We start from the raw sequence: 24,378 nt of genomic DNA on the forward strand, positions 1-24,378 counted from the left end.
GCCGCATGTCTGTGAATCTGTTTATGGTTGTGATTTTGAGTGTGTATGTGTCTGTGCTGTCTCTCTGCCAGCACAGCCCACTGGTAATTGGGGTGGCTTCCAGCTCCCCCAGTGAAGGGTGTGGATGGTCATAATGAGAAGAGAGAGTTCGGCTTTAGTGTGTGTGTGCGTGCGCATCAGACTGATTGTTAGGGGGTGATGGCGCCTCAAGGCCAAGTGCTGTTAGCCTGTTCTGGCGAGCTGCCGACCCTCAGGCTTCGCCCTTTGTTTAACCCAGATCAGTTTGGAGAGAGGAAGCCACTAAACCACCCACAGACCTAGGGGACTCCGACTGGCCTTGACAGACTGTAAAGAAGAAGTTGATTGATAGTGACAGTTAGGGCCCGCCAGTCACTTTGGTGACCCAGAGTGGACTTTGAAGGTGAAAGGTTGGACAGTGGACAGATGACATAGAAAGGCTTGTAAGCGTCCGTTTAAGCACTGTGGTGCTAAACTGCCCATGATGCTGTTTTGGTGTGTCTACATTACAGTATTAGCTTAAAATTTGAAAGCATGTAACAGATTATCTGTAATCACTTGCTCTGCCAAGAAAAAAGAAAAGGAAAATTGGAGGCAGTGTAAGTTTATTCATCAGTCATAAAGTGCTGTGGAGTTGGGTTGGATGTGGTGGGCAGATAAAAAATATCTACGAGGGGAGGATCCTTGCAAAAAGCGCACAAAGTAGTATTTGTGTGAACTAAATAATGCAAATTGTATTGAAAAAGGGAAATCCTGAAAAAATCAGCATCTCTTTAAAACGAACTAAAGGTGAATAATTACATGGTGCTAGTGGGAAGAGAACTGTTCCTCAAATGGTATTAGTACTCCATATTCTCAGTCTTGGACTCTGTTACGTAGCTATGAGTGACTAATAGTTGAGTGACTAAAAAGTGAATATCTATTTAATTTTTACTGGATCTTCAAGCAGTCCCTTGGATCATCTTTTGTCTGTTTATGGCCCTTTACTTGACTTTCGCAAATAGAACTCATTGCATTAAAAAAAAAAAATCCTGTAACCTACTAAATCACACAATTTTGTTATTTTGATTGAAACTTCTCACATTTATCTGTAAATATTTTAGCCAAAATCTAATCCAAAGGTGAACAACACAAACATCTACAGAAACAAAGATTGCAAAGTAGCGTAACATAACAGGCATGTTGCTGTTAAAAGGGAATTTTTTCCCCTCTACATATAATATTTTGTGAGGGGTTTGACATACCAAAAGCATTTGAAAACCAATAGACTGAAAAATAACACAACAACTGACATGAGTTTCTAGTTTTACTAGGACAGTTCACATTTTTTGCTTTCTTGACAAAAAATGCTTTCACTTTGAATACACCCTTATCTAGGTGGAATATTTGCCATTCATTTTTCATAGTTTATTGGATTAGTCATTATGGATTTAAAAAAACCCCACTACAAATAGTATCTTTGCCTTAAATAAAGATTCATTAAAAACACAGCAATCTAACTCCAATTTGATCATGTAGTCATGATAAAACCCGAATCTATCCCCAAAATGGTTTTCCCAAGTTGTTAAAGGCAAAAAACAGGACTTTGGTGTTTTTCTAGTAGTGACTGGATGTTATTCACAGGAATGAGATGATTCTGTGAAGGCGCTGGCACAGAAGTGACCACAGAAGAGACCAGTGAAGCCCAGTGAATGGTGATGAAACAGAGTGACTGAGAGCCTCTTTAACTCATTCTCATTGATCCCAGCTTCAAATACCTGAACCACATGAGAGCCACAGACACATTCCTCATCTCTTATCCCATTCCCACACTCGTTCTAACGAATGGGACACAAGGCCTCTTTATCTTTACTCGTGCTGCTCATTAATATCGACATAAAGCAGCGTTCTGCACTCTGCAACTGTTTTTCCTCACTCTCTCTTATTTTTCACTCATCCATTTCCTTTCCTATTCTCTCTGACCTGCCATCTCCTTACATGCTCCTAACCTCCCCACATCTTACATCATAAATATTACTCATCATGTCATCCCTTCCTCCTTCACTTTCCCTTTCATTTGTGCAATTCTTCCTCTCTATCACCGTCTCTTAATTTTCTCTGATTCACACTGATTTCTCTTTTCCAGTCTGACGCTGCCTTTTTTCCCTTCCGTCGTATAAATCCTTTCATTTCTGATTCTACAGGTGGTGGGATGGAGGAAGGATGTGTTGCCATGGATACACTCTCAGCCTGTCTAGGGTTGATGTAGTGCTCTGAACCCAACAAGAACGACATACATACACATAAAACATACACTAACACACTCATGGACAAACACACACACATGCACACTAAATAATACAACATTTGTCTGTGAAGGTTGATCTCAAAGTTTTGTGCACATTTGCTCACACATGAGCTTTTCCTCCACCTCTTTTCATTTCAGTGACAGATTTGGTACAAGTCCATATACGCATCTAAAGTTACACAGTTTGTTTTCCTCCTCTGCTGCAACAAATATGGGTTTATGAGAGCGCAACAGCACACTCAACACCCTCATCTGAAATTTGAATGCCAAATTTTTTGGTATTAATTTATGAATGGTGAGCGGGAATTTCGTACAACAAGGATATCTGCTGCATCATTTTAGGCAGTTGCATTTAGGTGCCTTGAGCAATGAGTGGATGATTTCAGTCTGCTAGTAATTTGTTACCATTGTACAAGGAGTAGCTGGATGTTGCATGTGGACCTTGTTTCTGTCACTAGTATTGAAAAATGGTCAAACACTCGAAGCAACTTGCCCTCTGCTTCCCATGGAGACTACAAAAAATGTCATTATAAAGACTGCAGCCAGATCAACCTTAACTCCCACTACAACCAGCTCACTCCAACTGTCTCACTCATCCACACCCAACAAGTTTCTTATAAATTGGGGTCAAGTATTAAGTTTTGTATCTCATAGTTTAAAAGGGAGAGAGAGAATGATCAGAACGCTCCTCTACAAGGACAATTTATTTCAACGCTTGTAGAAATTTCAGGTCAAATAGCATTGTGTTCAACATATAGCATTGTGTGAATTAAGCAAAGATCACACAAAATCATTGGTACTGACAAAAGAGGCAAAAAAATGATTCAAACTGTTTTGACATTTACTAACTCAAAGTCAACTTACTCAGCTTGTAGCTGCCATTAGAATGACACAAACAGGAATTTTCTTATCTTATGTCCTTTGTCTCTACCTTTCAAACTCCTTACATATATTTCAAAAACTGAAGTGTTTTTTTTAGTGTTTTGTTTAAATGACAATGATCTGGTTAAGTTTGTTTATGTGTAAATAAAATGTGTCTTGATGGAAAGTCATCAAAGGTATGACGTCTGTGAAGGTTCTCAGTCACTCAGGTCATCGTAGTCTAAGGAGGTTGGAAAGAAAAGCGTCTGGACTTCCTTAAGTTGCTTGAAGACGTTTCACGTCTCATCTGAGAAGCTTCTTCAGTTCTAAGGTCAAACAGTGGAGGGTTCCAGACTTGAGCCCTGTAGGAGTGTCCCCCCAAGAGGGTCAAGGACCCCATACTGATCCTCTACCTAATCACATGAGCCAAGGTGTGAAAACGGGTGTAGCTCGCATTCAGCCAAGGTTTCGGGTCAACTCATTGTGAAACCTGGCCCTACCCTATCATGTGAATTCCTAAGGTCAACAGGCCCAGGATGTGAGTGGGCGTTAAGGTGTCTGGGCAGGGATCTCAAAACTGGGTTATAGATGGCAGACAGTAGGTGTCGTAAGCCACCGCCTCTGTTCAAAGATGGTCGTTCACAGTGGACATAAATGGTATGACTTTTGTTTTTTTTAATTAATGGGATAACAATAAACATCTTTCAATGGTCCAAACACGTAGCCAGTCACAGCAAGAACTCCATGTAAATGCTAGATAGTCTGTTTTGGAAAGCTTGGGAAATATTTAAATATATAACTTTAGGAGTTAAATTGGGTCTGGGTTCACCAGCTTGCAGAAGACGATGAATAAACATGAAAAAACTGATGTTTTGACCCATCCATCCACCCCAGCCTACTCCCCTCATAGTTATTACAAAAGGCAAACCTGTTTATTTTGCATGAACCACAATGCTGCTGCATGCATGAATGAATCAGTCAGATGTACACAGATCAGCATTTACTGTTAGCAGGACCTATATCTATCTGGACATTGTAATATAAGACTCTGATGCTGCAGACCCTGTGCTCATTAGTGTCAGAAATACTGGATTTAAAATGTTTTTGTCATGTTACCATGACAATTTCCCAAAGCCTGAAATCAGTTTTATTAAGACTAACTCTGATTAAACAATTTATTTAATGTCCAATCACTTAATGTGCTTGATTGGTGATAAAGACTAATTGCCTGCCTGCCTTGTGTGATACTAGAGTTTACTGTCATGCAAATTTGACCGTAAACTGTGAAGCAAACATCACACAATAGGAAAAAAAAACCACTATGTAAACTATATAAACCCAGCTGCATAATTATGTCCTTTCCTTCCTGGTTGTTAGCCACGACAGGTGTGTGTGCGTCTGTGTATACGCTCACAGTGGTGTGTGATGGGCAGACTGAATGTTAATATGACAACCTGCAGTAGAGGCGGGAATGCGCACAGCCAGCTAAGGAGAGCTGGTGCACGAGCATGAACTCAGTGACTCGCATCACCAAGGACACGCTCTCAGACAGGCAGTCTAGCACCTACATAACACATTAAAAACAAACACATTTTAAGAGAGATAGACAGTAGAAAGCTGCTACTCTGTAGTACTGGTAACACAAAGAGACAGGTGCAAGCCTACACACAAGCGAAAAAAGATCTGATTCATCTTTCATACATTTTTCACCTTTTGCCTCACACACACACTACCTGCATAAAGACAGAAACATGTAAATTAATGTTCAAGGGTATGCAGAGTTTGAGTGCGCCAACTCAGCACTGCAAAGGAAAAAAAAAGCACACATCCTGTATCATATTGTCTTTGAGGGGGGAGAAAGGACAGAGGCACCCAATGACTGTCAAACTGCTCATGAAACTTTGTCAAGGATTTTCATGACTCTCTTTAGTCAAAAAAGAAAAGGAAAGGAAAAAAACGGCAGAGGATCAATGCCAAGGACGGTTACTGACAACAATCACACCTGTGAGTCAGAGCTGCAGCAAAAACACCTGGGCACAAGGATGATGACATAAAAGGGAAGAAAATGAAAATAGAGGGACACAGGTGAGCTTTAGCAGTTTTTATCTGTTGCAAGATTACCAGTTTCACCATATCAAAGGCAGACCGTTCTCACTCCAGCATATCAGTTTAATTCTTCTCATTATTCTGTGGCAATTTTTAAAGCTTCAAGGCTATGTAAGAATATTTTTCCCATGTTCCTCTTTGTAAACCCAACCTATGTTGGGTACTTCAAACAGTGCAGTGTTTTAGCTATGAATGCAGGTGACTATTGCGTTAATTTATATTACATACTGTACTTGTCCTGATACAAATAAACATTACACTGCAAAAAACAGACGTCAATGAACACCACCAGCCTGGAAGAAGAAATGTCAGATGTGGGCTGTAATTCACAGGTTGTGGAACAAGGAACGGCGAGTGTAGGTGGACTCTGTTAATTCTGCTGCACTTGTGGACTCACTTTCTGAGCTCTTGTTTGAAACAATAATATGAGCGACACTAAGGAGCAGCTGTTCCAAGTGCAGAGGTGGGTGGTTTATTTAAATGCGACAGCCCTGAGACTGGGCGTCTTAATAAGTATGGCAAAAATAACTCCGCTGTCACTTTGGTGATTTTGTCTACAAGAACAAATTAAGTCATCGCACCAAATGTGTGGAACTGATGCAGTAAATTTGCACGTTCAATCACACTCCAACCAGCGAAACCATTTAAACTACCATCAGTGAATAAATGTGATTACATTCAGCAGGAGTTCTGGTATCGCACTCTGCATTTATCTTCATGTTAAAGAGTTTTTCTTGCAGTATTGCTGTTGTTCAATTTTTTAAAAGCCACAACTTTTCTCAAATAAACACAAGAACCTTTAGAAATATGAGACTGACTGCCCTTCCAGAGATACCCAACAGTTTCTGAATCAATTTACAATTTCTTTACTATGCATAATGAAAACACTCAGTGGAAGTTCACATAAAATAACTCAACATACTTTGCGTTCTATTTTCATAGCTTGCTGCTCCATTTGGCTCAGTGTCTGCTTTTAAGGACATTATTCACTTGTGACCTCAATAAGCAAAATCTGACATTTAGTTTTATTAACTTAACTAATTATGCTTGTGTCATGATGTATCGCTGAAACTATAAGCAAACTGGTACCACTTTGCCTGGAACATACAACACACATTTTAGACTTTTTGTCCTTTTTCACTGGGCATTGCTACTTTTCGACAAATCACACACACACACTTTTGTGTAGAGGACAGTCTGTCTGCACACACACAGCAATGCCAATAAAGCCTGGACAGCAGCTGGTCGGGTCAAGCCCGTGGCCACCTGCGTATGCTAGCAGTGATCTGTGGGCAGATCCAGGTGTGAGGATATTTCAGGTAAGATTAGGATCATATAGGTTCCTAACAAACAGATTTATCTGGGATGAAACACATAATAGCCAATGACATGATAATGCTTTGTACATAAGTCATCACATGTATAACTGTAGTCATATAACGCTTCCTATACTTGGGATGCAACTTTGCATTATTTCCACACACCACCAAACAGTAAGTAAGAAAGAAAAAATGCTAAAAGTATCAAACAGTACCTTTAAAATACTGCAAAAGTGCACAACTTCAAAAGTTAACATAAAAGTTTCATAACATCCTGCTTGACTTATATTGTAAACTGTGGGCAGATTCACTTTGTGCTGAATACTACTTTAATCAAATATCCATCTGTGCCCTCATGTCAGCCACTGAAATTCAGATCTGTGGAATATCATCACTGTCGGTCACTGGGATATGTATGCTTCATAATACCAGGGGATGTTGCTTTGATATCAGCTAGCCTTAAATCAGCTGACAGGAGCAGATCGGTGTAATACTTTCAGCAGGGCTGACTCTGTGTTATAATTGGCCCCGAAATCCAACTGAAACTTTTCAAAGATTTGGTTATGTTGCAAATATGTAAGAAACTGATTTAAAATTATTTTTCCAAGACTTCGAAGAGGAAGAAAAGTTAAGACATAGCTTGGTAGCTGTTGGGTAAGATGGGGTCTAGCTGGTTGTTCTTCACTTCAGCAGGGGTTGAACAACTGCCTGTTTGAAGAGAAATGATAGACCTAGAAGTGCTGATGAAGTTTATTTTTTAAGATTTCAAATGAGACTTAAATCTTGTCCTGTTTCCATTTTCTTTCTGATCTTCTGCTAAGAGCTCTAGTGGCGTCACTGATCCAGGGTGACTGTTTAGGCCTGGGATTCTTCGGTTTATATGGAGTATGATTCTCCATAACTGAGGAGCAAGTGGTGTTTAATAAATTAGTAAGGTCCTCAGTGCTGGGATAGGGCAGGGGAGCCTGTACAGTCCAAATATCTAAGGCGGCTTTGAAGGCCCCACAAAAACTGTTAGCAATGGAGGAATTAATATAATGTGACTGGCGGAAAGGGAGATGTGGTTTTTGTAGGGGAGAGAGGGAGCAGCACATCAAAAATGACAGAGAGCTGGTCTGATAAACAAGCATCAGTTATGTTTGGATTAAAAACTGGAATACCAGATAACTAGGTCTATGGTGCAGCCCAGTTTGTGAGTGTGTGCAGAGGGATGTGACCTTTATATGAACTGATGTGAGTCTCATACAGAGCATTAAAAGGCAAGTAGTATTGTTAATGATATGCATCACATCCAATGCAATATGCAATCCATGTTTTTAATATGTTAAAGCTTTTTGTGTCACTTTTGCTAAAGCATCAAAATAAAGCTACTAAGTGTATTACAGGAAATAACACAGTCACAGTGAAGTCACAAGCCCTGGTACTCCTTCAGTCAGTGCCAAGCCTGGATAAATGAGGAGGGCTGCATTGGGCATAAAATATAGAATAGAGGAAAATGATATGCTGGGGGTTACCTCACAAAGCGATCAGCTGAGAGAAGAAGTTGAAAATGAATCATTTAAAAAAAAAAAAAACATCTTCAGAGTGTTGCATCACAGATTCCTTGTTCTGATTCAAGGAAGACAAAATGGATATCACTGCTGTCTTTTCATTTTCTGTCACTTTACTAACAAGACCGCTTGTCGCGGCTAATTGCTTCCTGAACTCTGCTCTTTATACACAACTGCAGCGTTTTGGAAACGCCAGCCATCAATCCTGGCTGCTCTGCATGTCCACGACACACTCATGCCAGCTCAGATAGAAGATATGATGCAATATATAAAATCACATCACTTTCTGTACTTTCTTATAAAACCTGGAGTGCATATGCAAACTCTGAACATGTAACAAGCACCAAGGCTAACTGTATATGAGCTGCAAGGTGGCATGAAGAGATGAAGACTGCTTCTATGTGCTGAGTTTAGACACTATTGTTTCTGGAGCCAATACTAAATTGGCTCCACTGGAAATCAAACACTGCGCCGAGTATGAAATCATTATCCAGAAATAATGAATAGACAGTACAAATAATGATAACATCTACAAATTAGAGCTGGTAATAAAAGACTACGTCCACTCTCAGTGGACACAGACACACACATGCATGTATGGTCAGTAGGCGGAGAACCACCAGACTTGGCAAGAAATGTAAGCATTAGCCAAAAATCCAACCAACATTTTGAACTTAATGGAATTCAAAGCGCGATCGCACATTATGCCCGTGATATGAACACACTGTTCAGTGGATGTGTGTGGTTTCCATGGAGACCAAAAGGTGGAGGATGAGCGAGTGCAAAGCCATTGTTCACCAATAACCAGAGCATAGACGGAGTAAATTTTGTGTTGCTTGCTTTTTAAAATAAAGAGGCTGGACTGGGTTAGTGGAGTCATGGAGGGAGGATTTGGCTTGAAGATTAACCCAGTGCACATCAAAGATAATCTGTCAACATGCAGATATGTGTCAGCAGGCCAGAAGAGAAGAGACACTGAGAGAGGAGGGGGGAGATGAAGGGAGAGCATAAGATGAGGAAAGGCTGCGTAGATTCATGAGATTCATTACAGAAACAAGCGCTGGACACCGTTACGCCATCCATCACATATCAACCACCTGAAATGCTCATAGGGGATGGGACGACGGGAGAGACGGCGACATAAAAGTGTTAAACACACAAGAGGGAGGAGGATTGCAAATGGCCACGGGAGAAAAAGACGACAGCAAATGAGTGACGGGTTTCTGGTCGGCTGTCATCGTCTCAGCACAGTTGGCCTTGGTCGTCTGAGCATCAGTCACAGATGTGGGGCAAGCTGCCGCCTCCTTATTCACCGGTGAAGCGAGAAGATGTGATGATGATGATGATGATGATGTGCGTGTATGTGTGGATGGAGAAGGAGGAGGGGGAAGGATTGTTAGCCCAAGGTTGTTTTATGTTGTCTGCACCACATCAGCTGACCTGTTTTTGTTATCCATCCACTTAAGGTTGAGCTGACACCAAATGCCTGCTATAGTGTGGACAAAAGACCCTAAATGAGTTATTGGTACTCAAGTTGAGTTTAAGGTGATCAAACTGTATTTTATTACCCTAAAATTCTTAGCTTGACCCACAAAGGTGATGATGAACAACAGCTGCTGAACGAATTATATTTTCTTACTGACATTTGAGGGCTTAAGAGGTTGAATCATTAGCTCATTAGCACCTGGTGCTAAACTAATATGGTGAATTTGGGAAAGAATATATGTGTTCATCATGTTTAGCTCAAAGCAGTGCTGCCCCTACACTCTAAAACAGATGATAGTGTAGCTGTGAGGAGATTTTTTAATGATTCCACTGCAATAACTGATTAATATTGCCAAAAAGATTTAAGTTTGGAGTCGTGATGCAATATCAATACACACCTTTAAGGGAACTTCTTAATATTCTGACAAATGTGCATACAGCAAAGACACCACTGAGTTACTGCGCCCAGATTAGAAACAGTTCCAGCAAATAATTTTAGAGATGCATGTAGTTGAATGTTTTTAACTTTTGGGGGGGGGGGGGGGGGGGGGGGGGGGTTCCAGTTGTCCTAGAAAGCCTTGCAGCATTATTAATCCTCACATATAACTTTGCTTGGGATAAATACATTTAAAAAATATTCATTTAAATGAATCTAAAGCTCTATCATCAATGTGCATTACATTGCATGGGTAAGGTTTGAAAAACTTTTAAAATCCTTTAAAAACTGGTTTTCATCATCACACTTTAGTGTGACAAAGCAGGAGAAACGGCCTGCTTGCATCCATGACATTAGTGCGGGAAACTGGAACAAAGGCTGCTGAATGAAATGACATAATTTGGTCGGAGGGTTAAGTCATTATTTTTGTTCGGCTGCTGCTGAATGTGTAGAAAGCTTCCAGACACATTTATGGATTTTGCTCAGTATTAAACAGGCGGACAATAAAATATGTGGCTTTAACCTCACAATCACACTCCATGAATTTCAGCGAGCGTTATGAAAGGAATCAGCCAGATTATATTAGATTATAACGCCAGACTGATTCCATCTCGTGCACGCTCCTGCATTATTAATCTGACAGCAATGTAGCTCGGCCGTGCGCAATGAATCTCAGACAAAGACACACACACACACACACACAGGCAGAGGCAGAGAGCTTTCTTGTCTTTTTTAATGTTTTTTCCCCTTCCTCTCTGTGTATCAGAATGTCCGTTCAGATCCCTTCATGAATTATTCATCAGGTCCCCCCCGGCCCTAATCCTCGCCTTTGTGTCGCTGTAGTGCCAGTGCGCCTCCAGGGAACCGGTTTACTGCATCGACTGGACGCTGTCACTGCCACAAATCTCTAAATTCTCCCAAAAATGTTCCTGCTGCTGCTTAATGTGTGCCCGCAGTGCTCAAAGTGATGATTTACTGAGTTGATTTGTCGGTGACTGACGTCCAAAATGCCGCCGTGTCGGTGCATCGGCATGTCTTTAATGCTGGAGCCAGTTAAACGGTTTTTAAACCCTCCCCTGCTGCATAATGACTTACATTGCTTGCAACACTGAACACTGAGAACATATAGTCGTATACTTCTATGACATCCCCATATAAGCCCTTCCACAGACTCACGGTAATATTTTAACTTATGTCTTAACACCCCCTCTTGCGCCGTGTCCGTATGGGTTTAAATTGACCCAGTTGTTGCCTCCTCTGGTGTTTCCATAATATATTCACGAGGACTTAAATTGCCGACTCGTGCGTTTATCCTGACCTGATTTTGCTTTATGCCATTTTTGTTTCTCGTAGCATCTCCATGACATCCCCACTGGGACCTGTGTTCAATGGTGAGCTTTCCGTGACCTAATCAGGACATTTTCTCTCCTAAAATGTAAAGATTCACACGAAATTGCACAGGAAGCCCTACAGCGTGATGTCCAGGTGACAGCTGTTTTACTGTCAATAAAATGTATACATTTATTTAACATATAGCCCATTTTCGACGACGCATCCTCCGAAATCAGATTTATTTCAGATTGCATTGATTAGAAAATGACCAATAAAACGTTATTAATATGGCACCCAACTGTAGTCTATTGAGTGTGAAGTGTTGCCTAACCTACAATCAGAGCCTCACTGACCTCCTTTCTGGCTGCCCTGTGGGAGTGTGTTAAGGTACCCTGACTTGCTGCAGCAGCAAGAAATTTAACAAAAAAAAAAAGAAAGGAAGAAAGGAAAAAAAAAAGAAAAGAAAAATCAAGGAATAAAACATTTTGAGGTGATTAAACTGGACAGTGAAGGGCAGTTTCTTACCGCGGACAGACAACGGGATCAAGTGCAGAGCCAGGACGCACGACAGTAGCGTTAGTCTCCAGCATCCCGTGCAAAAGATCGCTTGCTTCTCCTGCATCCTTGCTGTAGAGTGATAGGCTTTGACGGTCAGACGAAAGAAGAGAGAATCCTTTTTGTTATAATTTTAATAACAAGAGAGTTCGGTGGAGGTTGCAAAAAGTAATCCGGACAAGTGGAGCTGCTGATTTGCGTGCGGTCTAGACTCAAGCCTCCCCGCGCTTCTCCTCCATAGCCGCTTGGTCTCAGCTGTCTCCGCGTATCTGCTCCGTTCTTTCACTCGCTTGTTCAACGCAGTGAGGCTGGTTACGGCTCCATCGCCAAAAAGCGGCGGTCGGAGACGGCGGTGGTGGGGTGTTGGTGGTGGTGGTGGTGGAGGCGGGGGTTACTTTTGGGGGAGTAGACGCACGCCGTGGCTCGGTTTAGCTCGGAACGGATTGGTGCTTTGGGCACTTTGTGACTGAGAAGGGAACAAACGTACGGCGGTGTGCAGTGCGCTCGGCAGCCTTCTCATCATCTGGGAAGGAGAAAAAAGGGCCGGTGATGCCCCCCTCCTCTTCTTCCCTACGCCCCCATCCTCATCCCTCCTCCCTTCCCTCCCTCGTTCATTTCCCCTTGAAGTCTCCCTACTCCTACTCCCCTCATCCTCCGGTTTCCTAAAACTTTCCCCGACTTTTTCTATCGCCAAAGCCCTTTTATCCATCTTGCTTATCCATAAAACATTTTGTCTCCCCCCATGTATACATCTCCTACAATATTCTTCCTTCCCTCATATTCCATTTCGCCCCCTTTCCAGACCCTAAACCTCTACTTTTGCCCATTATTGCTGCCATCCTTACAATTTTCTCTGGCATTATTTTCCTCCTCACTAAGTCAAAAAAAAATCTTAAAACACAAACAGAACAGAGCAAGATGTATGGTAAAAGTTCAAAACAGTTAAAACGCTATGGATAATAATCTGTGCTTGACATAAATTGAAGTTCGCACAGCCCAGGCAGCTACAGGTTTAGTTTATGATTCCTAAAGAAGTGCTTTGACATCTAGGGGAAGCATCCATCCCCAAGTTATCAGCTAATCAGCTGTAGTAACTCACTAACTGATGGTACATTTACTGCACACATTTAGCTTGGAGGACTGATTCAGTCTCCTTCACTGAGCAAAGAGGCCTACTACACCTGATGCTGGTCTTTTGTTGCCTAAGCATCTCCCACTAGCACGTCAACCATTCCCAGTACTGCTGAATCTCCCACAGACCACATAAATCTGATGGACTACACTTTCCTCAAGCTTTATATATATATATATATATATATATATATATATATATATATATATATATATATATATATATATATATATATATATATATATATATATATGTTTAATCCTGGCAGCTTCCTCTTCTTCAAAATTCTTGTCTTTGTCTCTATTCTTTCTAAATCCATCCTCTCTCAAAACACATTCCCTCCTCCTTTCTCCATTCATTTTGAACTCTTTTTTCTCTAGTTCCTCATCCTAAGGCACTTGCCCTTTCCCCTTTTTTCTAAAAACAAGTGAATCCTTTTCTGGGTGACTCTTTTCTTCCTCTCCCAACTTTTCCACCTCATTTCACTCTTTTTTAAGGTCAACATGGAATGTTGTCTTCCCATTGTTGATGGTTTATTCTTTCCATACTGTTTCATTCACCTCTCTTCATCACCCCCTCTTTTTAATGCCTTTGTTTTTTGTCCTTCTTCCTCTGACTCATTATACATACATTAATTCATGTATTTATTGCAGAATATATCTCATTCTTCATTTTTCCAAAAACCTTTCCCATTCTTGTTAAAACCTTTTATTCTCATTCTTTAAGAAAGTTTCCCTCCTCTTCTTCACTGATTAAGTCAAAGCCTCCTTTTCCTTCAATAAACATTTTCTTCGATTTTCCACCTGCATCCCAAGACTTCTCACTTCTTCCCCGAGAGTCAAAGTTTTCCTCATCCATCACTCTTCCATTCCCACTTTTCTTTTTCTAAACTTTTCATCACCTCCACCCTCCTTCCAACCCTTTCCCACAGGTTGCGATCATTTGCTATTCATCTGATCATGCTGGATCTCAATAGAAGTGCACTCTTCACTCTGGCCACTTTTTTTCCGACGAAGGAGATCAGTCACTATCGAAGGAGCTTTACTTTCCTTTGTTCACTGCATATGCGTCTCAGAGAGAATGAGGTAGTTTGAGATCATGTTAAAAAAAAAGTGTAGTGCAGTCAAAACAACTAGCTTTGTTTGATGGTGTGACACAGAGACTCAAACAAAAGAGGAGGAGTAGGCCTAGAGGAGGGATGGGGGTGTCTGCGGTGAAAAGAGGGGGATGCACATGGTGATGAATGCCCAAGGGCCTTGGGGGTAATGATCGTGGTGGGGGTCGTGGGCATTCTTCCACACAAAAACAGCATAAAGGAAGAGAACGAGGCTGGGCAACAGGAGGTGTTTTGTGCTTGGGTGTGCATGTGTATTTATATTTATACATATATGTGTGTGTTCTTGTAACACTACTTGGCTGCTTATGTGCATCTGTGCATTTGAAAGCAGCAGCAATGGCAGATTTTGGATTTTTTACTAAATGTTTAGCAGAATAGAAAATGTGTGCAGTGAATTGTGAAAAGTGGGTCACAAGGACAACTTGGCAGCTTTGATTTAAATAATATAAAATATTACAGATCCAGCATGTAACAAAGACCTATCCTCAACCAAAATACTCTTCATCTCCCTCTCTCCTTCCACCTCCTGCAATGACCCACAGAAGCTTCAGTGTACTCATGACCACAACAATAATGCATCCACACTGCTGACCTTTCTGTTCATTTCAGCTTTCATCTGATTTTCTGGGCGACTGCTTTATCTATTCCACTGTGTGATGCCACTGACAGCAATGCTGGACAGAGAAGAAATAACAAAAGTTGCCCTATCTGGTATGAAAATTCATTTCTGGTGCATTTCAGAACAATCTTTCACCAAAACGAGATATCTCCCAAGTCTAATAAACTGGTTTATTTGCCTTTTCACCAGTGTTTTCTTCATCTCATTCAGCTGTTTGCATTAATGTTGTCAGTTGGCAGGCTGAATTATTGGTCCAAAATTCATCATTTTTATAAACTAATGATTTTGGAAGATGCAATAAAGGAGAACTAAGGTGTGCAAAGCAAGATTTCCACGCTAACAGTCTAAGCATGCTGGTGTTTCATGGGTATCATGCCCATAGTTTAGCAGGATAACATATCAGATATGGCCTATGGTGAATATGTAGCATTAGAGTTAGAATGAATCCTAATCAGGACCAAATCTCAAAGTAGAAAAACTAAAGAGTTACATTTCACAGATTTTTGTTTTCTCCACATTGTGAAGAGGTAACCTTAAGTTACCAACAATGAAGAGATTCACATTTTGGCAGATGTAGGTCAAGTAATTAATTAATAGAGAGGTAAGTAATAGTATGAAACAAAAAGGATTAGGTGTTATGCTGCTCTGATGAGTACTGCTTCATTTTCCTTATTTGTTTAATTTTTCTTATTGAGGAAACTGGAGCACAGCACTGTTGTCCTCGGGATTCCCATATACTTGTTTGCCATTCACCTAGGGACCATTTTTGACCCGAGGACAACACAAGGGTTACAATAGAACAAATTCCACAGAAGGCCCTACAGCAAGAAACCAGAGTTTGGTGACTATTTCATGGTTTGCCGTGACTTTCAGCTGGCTGTTGGGCACCAGATCTCGTGGAAATCTTTCCAAGAGTTGTTTTGATAATTGAATCAAAACAGCAAATGATCGACCTCATGATAGCACTTGAGGAACAAAAAGTCAATAAGATAAAAGGATTCTTATTCTGGGCACTCAAAATGTCCTCAATGTATTGTATGCATCATTTAAATCGGTGTGTAGAAACAGCACTGAGATAAAGTCGCACAAGTAAACATGGCAATTTCATAAAGCGTAATGTCATAAATCTGCTGTGAAAGGAGAATGTTCATTAAATTAGGATTAAAAATATAATTTAATATTTTTAAATTAAAAATCTTAAATGGTGGTGACTCAAATTTCCTGTTTGCATCAGTCGGAAACCCAGCTATTCATGAAAGTTTAATTGATCGCTAAAATTGTTGTTGAATTTCTAGTCAACAGGCTACTTGTTTACATAATTAAAAGTCTTCAAATGTACAAGAACTGGTATCACAGAAACTCCAACACAGTTTCTTTGGCAGCTGCAAACAAAATGTGTATCGATAGTAAGGTCTGATGTCTTCTGTTACAACGGGATAACCTTCATGTTCACTGTAAACAAGCACACAGATTAGGAACTACACATGAACATCAGCCTAATTCTGTCTGGACGTGTGGCATTTCCCACTGTTTTAGGGTCAATGCTTTCTACTATCGTGTACGTATCAGGGTCACGTGCTGTTGTTATGACAGTCCGGGCGCTTCTGTGTTATTAAACAGGAAACGGTGCTCATCAACACACAGATTAGGCCCATTTAATCTCTCGGTCAACCCCTGAAACAAAAGAAGCCTCCACCCCACCCCCCCATCCCCCCTGGCTCAGCACCTCTGATGGAATAATAAATGATATGGCATCCTGAGCATTACATTCTTCATCACCTACTCTTGTTTTCCTCCATCCTCCACTTGCTCTGTTGTCACAGTGCAAGCAGAATAATGAAAATCATTTCTAATAAAGTTGAACAACCAACGAGTTTCACATTTCCCTGCTGCAGTGTCATTTCCTTATCTAGAAGTTCCAGCCAAGAACAACATCCTCAAAATTTTGAAATAAAAGAGGAAAATATACACTTTTGGATGACTGGCTGGTGCATTATTCTGGCCCATAATAATAAAGACAGAAATCATTTTAGGACATGTATGAAAATAACTGTGCTGGGGCTTTGTGAGGGGACACGTACCCTGCCAGTTTAAGTCAGCATCTGCACAAGGTAGATGTAGTTGTGACCCATAAAGCAAATTGCTCACTGGTGGTGTTCCAAACAACTGGAGCTTCCTGAAACAAACGCCACAGCAGTCTTGTAAGTAATTGCAGACCTGGGGTTATTGTATGACCTATATCTCCATACACGCAGCGTAAATTATATCCAGTCTCATTAGGTTACTTTGACAAAGGGTGACGAGAGCAGAATCTGGTTTTGAAACCAGGAGAATGCTGCTTGGCATACATGTGAAAATAAGATGCTGTTTCCTGACTTATTGTTACAGATTTTGTAAGTCAGTCTTTTTAGAGTTGATGCTCATTCATTTTCTTGCCTATATCCTAAAAAAAACATTTGTGGTCCAAAAAGATGAGGAATAATTACTGTGTTTGATATACTTACAGATTTCATTTGCATGAGTTTCACACATTAAAAACATAAATGCTACAGTGTGACTGTTTTTATTACACATTAAAACACAAACAAATAGTGTACATATTTCAGGAGGGTTTAGGGAACAGTGTTTGAACAATCTGACAGCAGCGGGAGGAAAAGACGTGCAGCGTTGCTCCTTTGAACTCTGTATGTGGAGCATCCGGTCACTGAAGGAGCTGTCCAGTGCTGTCAGAGTTTCATGCAGGGGGAGGGAGGCTTTCTTCCTCAGTGAAGACAGAGAGAGAGCTCTTCTCTCTCCCCACACCTCCGTTATATCCATTGAGCATCCCAAGATAGAATGTGCTGCACCAACAGACCACCGCAAAAGACCCTCAGCCAGATAGATACATTTTAAAAAGGCTTATGTAATAAAGTCCCAAATTTACCACGTATTAAAGTATTGTTATGATTACACAGTACTTGAAACCTAACAATAATTTGTTGTGTGCTGTATCTTTTGATACTTTATTTTTAGCAGAACAGCGTGGTTCAAAAAACAAACAGAGCATTTCAAATATTTCCCGTTTGTTTCCTGTTTGTAGACTACAGCAGCAATGTCTATCTCCAGATGGAGGCTCTCACCCATCTTCACATTTTCATTCACTTATTCTTCGTATAAATATCTTGAAATCATTCCTGTCAAAAAAACTTGGATCATCTCTCCCCATGTGGGATAAATTTTACTCCTTCTAATTCCAACCTGACATTTAGTATTGCCACTTCTCACGAATGTTTATTGTTTTGTTGCCTTTTGGAGCATTTTCATAGGATTATCTGATAAATATTGCTGTGAGGAAAAAACATCCAAGAAGTTTGTGCTGCAGTTTTGGTGAATGAAAATGTGTTTTATAAGCACGTAGCACTCATTAGAGGCCGTCTGTGTGATGTAGCTGCATAGTTTATGGACACAGCTAACCTATGTTAGCAATTTTGGCACTTTGACATGACCCTGACTCATTTGAAATGAGTCAGGGTCATGTCAAAGTGCTAAAATGGTCAAATGAGTCATATGACCATTTTTCAGATGTGGGTTAGGGGTTCAGATTGCCCTCACTTGGGTAAGGGGTCACACAAAGGTGATTAGCAACTCGATAGCTCAACCCAAGGTTTACCAGTCTAGCTACAAAAAACATGTAGTGTTCGCAGCATCTTTAAAAGTCATCTTTGCACAGAGGTCTGAGGCATCTTCCAGGAATGGTGGCACTGTTTTCCTGTGAACTGACTGTCAGTAAGCGGCTATTTCATATCTGTTGATCTCAAACATGGCCTGCTTCGGAGCACGTTAGATCAGCTCAGCTGAACAAGTTACCATGGTGATGGAATTCCCTTCATCATACCGACAACTCAGAGTTAACCCTGAAGTTATCCAGATAAGCTCAAATCCAGCTTCATAGTACAAGCTTCAGGTGCAGTATTGAGTGGATTTGCTTCACAGGGAGAGAATACAACAGGTTTCTTCTACAGGAAATCCACCTGATTCATGTCCAACATGCTCTAAACACCTGACAAAACTAAATCTATCTCAGTGAAAAGATGTTACATTTGTGGTGAACACAGGAACTTGGAAGCTCTGCGGAAATTAAAATTTAATGTACATCACTTCTGTCCTTGTCATGATCATTCAACAGATGTTTCATTTGTAGCCACATACACTCATTCATTTCAGTTAAATTTGAATTATGTACTGCAAATTAATAAAAAATAAACACTAATCTCACTTACCTTAAAAAACTTTATAGAGAAGCCAACAATCTCCTGTAAGGAAATACTTGACACCTGGGCATAAATATCAACCGATTTATCAGGAAAAAACCTCCAGCAGAACCAGGCTCAGTGAGAACAGCCATGTGCTCTGACTAACGGTTAGGAAAAAGCGAGGATAGAGAAAAGAATGTAGAGAGATGGCAAACAGCATAACAAATACTTGGCAGGTTGGTGGGACCAGTCACCACAGATCGAGTAGTTCCAGAGTGAGAGAGACACGCTTGCCAGAAAGTACAGAGAGGTGGCAGAGAAGAAAAAGAACCAACCAAATCTAAGCTAGATTTAAATAATTTGTTTTCATTAGTTAATAAGACCCACTAAGAACTATAACACAATTAGGTAGAAATGATAAGAAAATCCATGCGGCTGTTTGTTTGAGTCACGAGAGGACTGGGGCCCATTCCATGACAGTGGCATGCCAGTTGTATGTAATATAAATTCATTTAAACTGTTAACTTAGACAAAAGCCAATCAAAATCTAATGTGCAATTTAAACTCTTATTGAGTTTAGAGTAAAAAATCCCCCTTTCTGTGATTGTTGGGTTTTCTCTGTATGTATTATTGTAGGGTCTACCTTACAATGTAAAGCGACTGTTGAGGCAACTGTTGTTGTGATTTGGTGCTATATAAATAAACTTGAATTGAACTGAATTGTAAAATCCAATGAGGTCAGTGTTGGAAGAAGAAATGCTGTGGATCACAGGAAGTTCCACAGCAGGCCAGAAGTTACAGAAGCTTAACTAAGGGAGGCTTAAGGGTCACCTGATCTAGCCCTAGCTAAACTCTGACATCTGAAGGCTTTGTCTCCCATTCTACTTTTGGAAACTCTAGGAAAAAAATAAGATTGCAATCTGAGAGCAAAGTGTTCAATTGATAAGATAGGTGCTAATATGACATCTAATATAATACTATGAGGTCTTAACAATATGATGGGACATGGTTATACAATGTTTTGTGGTGAGTAGAAGGATTTTAAGTTGAAATTTAGATTTTAGAGGAAGCCAATAAAGACAAGTCAAAATATGGGAGAAATATTATCTCCCCCTTCCCTGTCAGTGCTCTCGCTGCAGTGTTTTGGACAAACTGAAAGCTTTTAAGGGAACTTACAGAACAACCCAATAATAATGAATTATAAATGATTCCAAGAGTCCCCACAGTGCTGCTAGGGACGAGGGTAATGCCATCCAAGTCAGTATCTGGTTAGACACATTGTTTCTTCAAGGGCCAAGTACGAAAATTTCAGTTTTGTTTGAATTTAGAAGTAGGAAACTACAGGTCACCCAGGCCTGTATGTCTTTTAAACATGCCTGTAGTTTAACTGCTCTTTATCATCTGGCTTCACAGATAAATATACCTCTTTAAATAGCAATAAAAATTTAGGTTTTGCGTTTTTTTATAACGTTACTTAAGGGACGGATGTATGGAGCAAAGGTCTCAAAACAGGGCCCCATGAAACTCAATGACACTGCTGAATCTCTGTTTGCCCTTCTGTAAACGTCACTGTACACCACTCTCATGTCTGTAAACATCAGCTTTCATTCTTCTGTCCGTCTGTCACAAATTACCCAGACACTCATCTTCACCCATGTCACCCTGCCTTCACTCTCTTCTTTCCTCCGTTAAACACTGTCTGTTGTTTTGGATGGTTGACCCAAGGTATGGAAACTCGTCCACCTTCAATACCTCAATTCTTTGCATCGTCTTTGCTACATATATTACCTCTCCAGACTCTTGTCCACCTGCTCCCTGCTCTCACTTATGTTGTTGCAAACAACATAGTCCACAGAGACTCCTGTCTGGCCTTATTTGTTAACCTGTCCATCACCAAATAAGAAGGGCCTAAGAGCTGACACCTGATAATCTCATGGCCACCTTGAACCCATCAGTCACCCCTACCGCAAACTTGCAGTACCGCAGTTCCTCTCTTGACAGTTTATTATAGGCTTTCTCTAGAAGACACAGTGATGCTTCTTCTGACCTTGTCTATACTTCCCCAGTATCACTCTCAAAGCAAACATTGACTCTGTCTCTGCATGAAACCATACTGCTACTTACTGACCATCACGTCTCCTCTTAACCTAGCTCCCGCAACTCTTCCCCATATCTTCAAGGTATGCCTCCTCAGATGTATCCCTCTGTGGTTACTGCACCCCTGCACATCACTGTCCTCTCTCCTACACATCTTCATACCTCCACAGGCAAGTTATTGAGGCCAGCCACCTTCCAATTGACTAACTTTCCCTCATTTTCTTCATTCATCAGCGCCTCAAAGCACTCCATCCATCTTCTCAGCACGCTCACTTTACTTGTTAGTACACTGACATTTCTGTCCTTAATAACCCTAACCTGCTGCAGGTCTATTTCAATCATTAGAATGACTGTAGCAATAAAAATTAATGCAGAGTTAACTGAATCATTAATTTAACCAGAATAAATCCTCATCTGTATATCGTGGTTTAAATCATGACTCAAGTCATCACTATCACGTCATGCTTTCAAACAACATTGCAGTTTTCAGTCCACATCACTGACTACATGTGTGTAAAAGTCAGATAAAGGACTATAGTGAAACAATGGCTTTGGGGGAGGAGACAAAAGATGAGAAAGAGAGGAAGGGAAGGGTGCAGTCTTTGTATCACTCCTTCACTCCACCAGCTCCTGTAGTGCTGTGAACAGCTGGCCTACTTTACCCTTCTCCATTTTTTATGATACTCACAGACACTTATTGGCACATACACAGTGCACACACAGGCACAACATTTATGCCCTTTTAAACATGCAGATACAGCAGTCAAATGTCAGCTGTGAAAACAGCATGACCAAATTATTAATAGACAATTATGTGGTTTGCATTATCAATATATTTAGACAGTGTACACTAGACTAGGTAGCTGGGGATCGGTCCGCCAAGGCCTCCGGTCCTGGCTGCCGCCTGGCACACAATGCACTCAACTCCTATGGCGCCTCCTGCGGGTGATGGGCCTGCAGGAAGATGTGCCCATGTCCCTTTTTCAGGCTGTGCCTGGCCGGGCCTCATGGACTAAGGCCCGGCCCTCAGGCACCCTCCCCAGGCCTAGTTCCAGGGCAGGGCTCCGGTAACCCTATCCCAAGCAGGGTGAACTGTTCCCTTGATGTTCTACTCACAGGGGTCTTCTGAATTGCTCTTTGTCTGGTCCCTCAGCCAGGACCAATTTGCCATGGGAGACCCTACCAAGGGGCAAAAGCCCCCAGACAACATAGCCCGTTGGATCCCTGGGACACACAAACCCCTCCACTGCAATACGGTAGCAATTCAGTGATTTGATGATCAATTTTGTAATCGTATCACCAGACCTGCACCTCCATTGCCAAAGCAGCTTCACTGAGCTGCGATCGCAAGGTGATGAAGGGAGCCACCAGGCTAAAGGAGGAGTCTTATCGGGCTTGGTTAGCCTGTGTTGTCTTGGTCGACACGTCTCTACAATGTTGCGTGGAGATCAGGGGCGGTACCTCTGGATTGGCAGACTGGGGTGGTGGTTCCCATTTTTAAGAAGGGGGACCGGAGGGTGTGTTCCAGCTATAACACTCCACAGCCTCCCTGGGAAAGTCTATGCCAGGGTGCTGGAGAAGAGGGTCCGTCCATTAGTCGAACCTCGGATACAGGAAGAACAATGTGGTTTTCATCCTGGTCGTGGAACACTGGACCAGCTCTTTATCCTTCTATACCTGAGGGTGCATGGGAGTTTGCCAAACCAGTCTACATGTGTTTTGTGGACTTGGAGAAGGCATTCGACCGTGTCTCTCAGCGTGTGCTGCAGCAGGTGCTTCGGGAGTATGGGGTGTGTGGCCCGATCCTTATACAACCGTAATAAGGCCTTGGTCCGCATAGCTGGCAATAGGAGTGTTTCAGGTTAGGCTATTGTTGACTACTACTGACTATTGTTGAAGAGTTCCCTTAAATTTTGAGTCAACATCTAAACAGTTTCACTAGCTGCCATATGAAAAATGCTAATCCTACTGCTAGTAGTGACCACAGATTTGTAGTGGCCTAAAATTAACTGCAAAACACTTGCAGCTAGCATAGGATTTTAATTTATCTATATACCTGTGCAGCTGGTTGGAGGCTATTGGAGAAAGGCATTTAAAGTCATCACAGAGCGGTGCCAGTGGCCTCACATGGTGACCTGCCAGGCAAACTGCTTGTTGCCACAGGCAGTGTAACAACTGAGCCTTTGCTATGGCAACAGTCTCCTCCAACAAAAGGGCAAAGACCTGTGGCGCTTTCAGCTGGTGCAGGATTTAGAGAGTGTACAAACGGATACACATGGCTCGATGCACTCAGTTTTCAGCAGTGATGAATACACACAAAACTGTTGAAACACAGCAAATATTTTTTTTATTACTTTTTTATGTTACTGCATGGTTTGGATTACTTGCTATGAGAAAGTTGTGACCTTAAGTCTGACCTTAATTTCAACACCAAACTCTTTTTTGGCCAACTGTGATTATTTCTGAAGCCCTAAAATACTTGGTATCCAAGACATGGTGAGTCATGAGTTTGTGAACTCAGCTGAAAATGTGCTAAACATGGATAGCACTAATAAGAAACTGTAGCAACCAAGAACGACAACTTATTAGTGGCACTACACTGCAGCATATGAATAAGGAAAAGACCTCATGCACTGCAGCTTACTGCACTTAACAAGTAGACATCCCCCCCAGCATATCATCTGAGTGTCCACATGAATTTATGCAACAATGTAGTTAAGAAATATGGACAAAGCAACAGGAAAAAAAAAAAACACTGCAGTGCATTGAAGCGTTCCTGTTCCTGAATAACAAGTCTGTTTTGAAAATAAAGGAATAGAAAGTGTAGATACTTGTGTCAAAATTTTGGGAGTAAAAGTAAAAAGTAAATACTCAAGTAAAAATACCTGAAAATTCTACTTAAGCCCAATTACAAAGTATTTTTACTTGTATTTGTTACTTTGTACTTCGTCTCTAACTTTGTCTTACTCATTTCATATTTAAACTACTGCAGTCTTCTACATTTGACTTATGAGAAAGACTTTTGTCAGATAACTGCATCTGTGTGTGTAATTTATACTCATGTCTGGCAAATACCTAAATAAGACCGCTTTGTGTGTAATTGGATCTTTAAAACACGTGTGTAAGCATGTAAGGATGTGTTAAGGAAGGTGATGCTTCTCATTGTTGAGGCCAATTAAAGGAGAACCAAATCATGTCTTGTTTCAAGCATCTACTCACTCAAGTCTGACAT

The 24,378-nt window shown here is 41.0% G+C and overlaps 1 protein-coding gene across 9 annotated transcripts in view; it reads right to left on the minus strand.

Annotated features, from left to right (window-relative positions):
• Window positions 1–12,474, minus strand: part of cspg5a (chondroitin sulfate proteoglycan 5a) — a 58,947-nt gene extending 46,473 nt beyond the window's left edge. For all 9 annotated transcript variants that reach the window (XM_004560172.4, XM_004560171.4, XM_076890206.1 and 6 more), the window contains exon 1: window positions 11,920–12,474. In XM_004560172.4, the coding sequence (XP_004560229.1) occupies window positions 11,920–12,016 (97 nt within the window). In that variant the 5' untranslated portion in view covers window positions 12,017–12,474. The remainder of the gene's footprint in view (window positions 1–11,919) is intronic.
• Between the last annotated feature and the right edge of the window lie 11,904 nt (window positions 12,475–24,378).

The sequence above is a fragment of the Maylandia zebra genome, linkage group LG11, assembly GCF_041146795.1.
Source record: "Maylandia zebra isolate NMK-2024a linkage group LG11, Mzebra_GT3a, whole genome shotgun sequence".
In the NCBI taxonomy this organism is placed as follows: domain Eukaryota; kingdom Metazoa; phylum Chordata; class Actinopteri; order Cichliformes; family Cichlidae; genus Maylandia; species Maylandia zebra.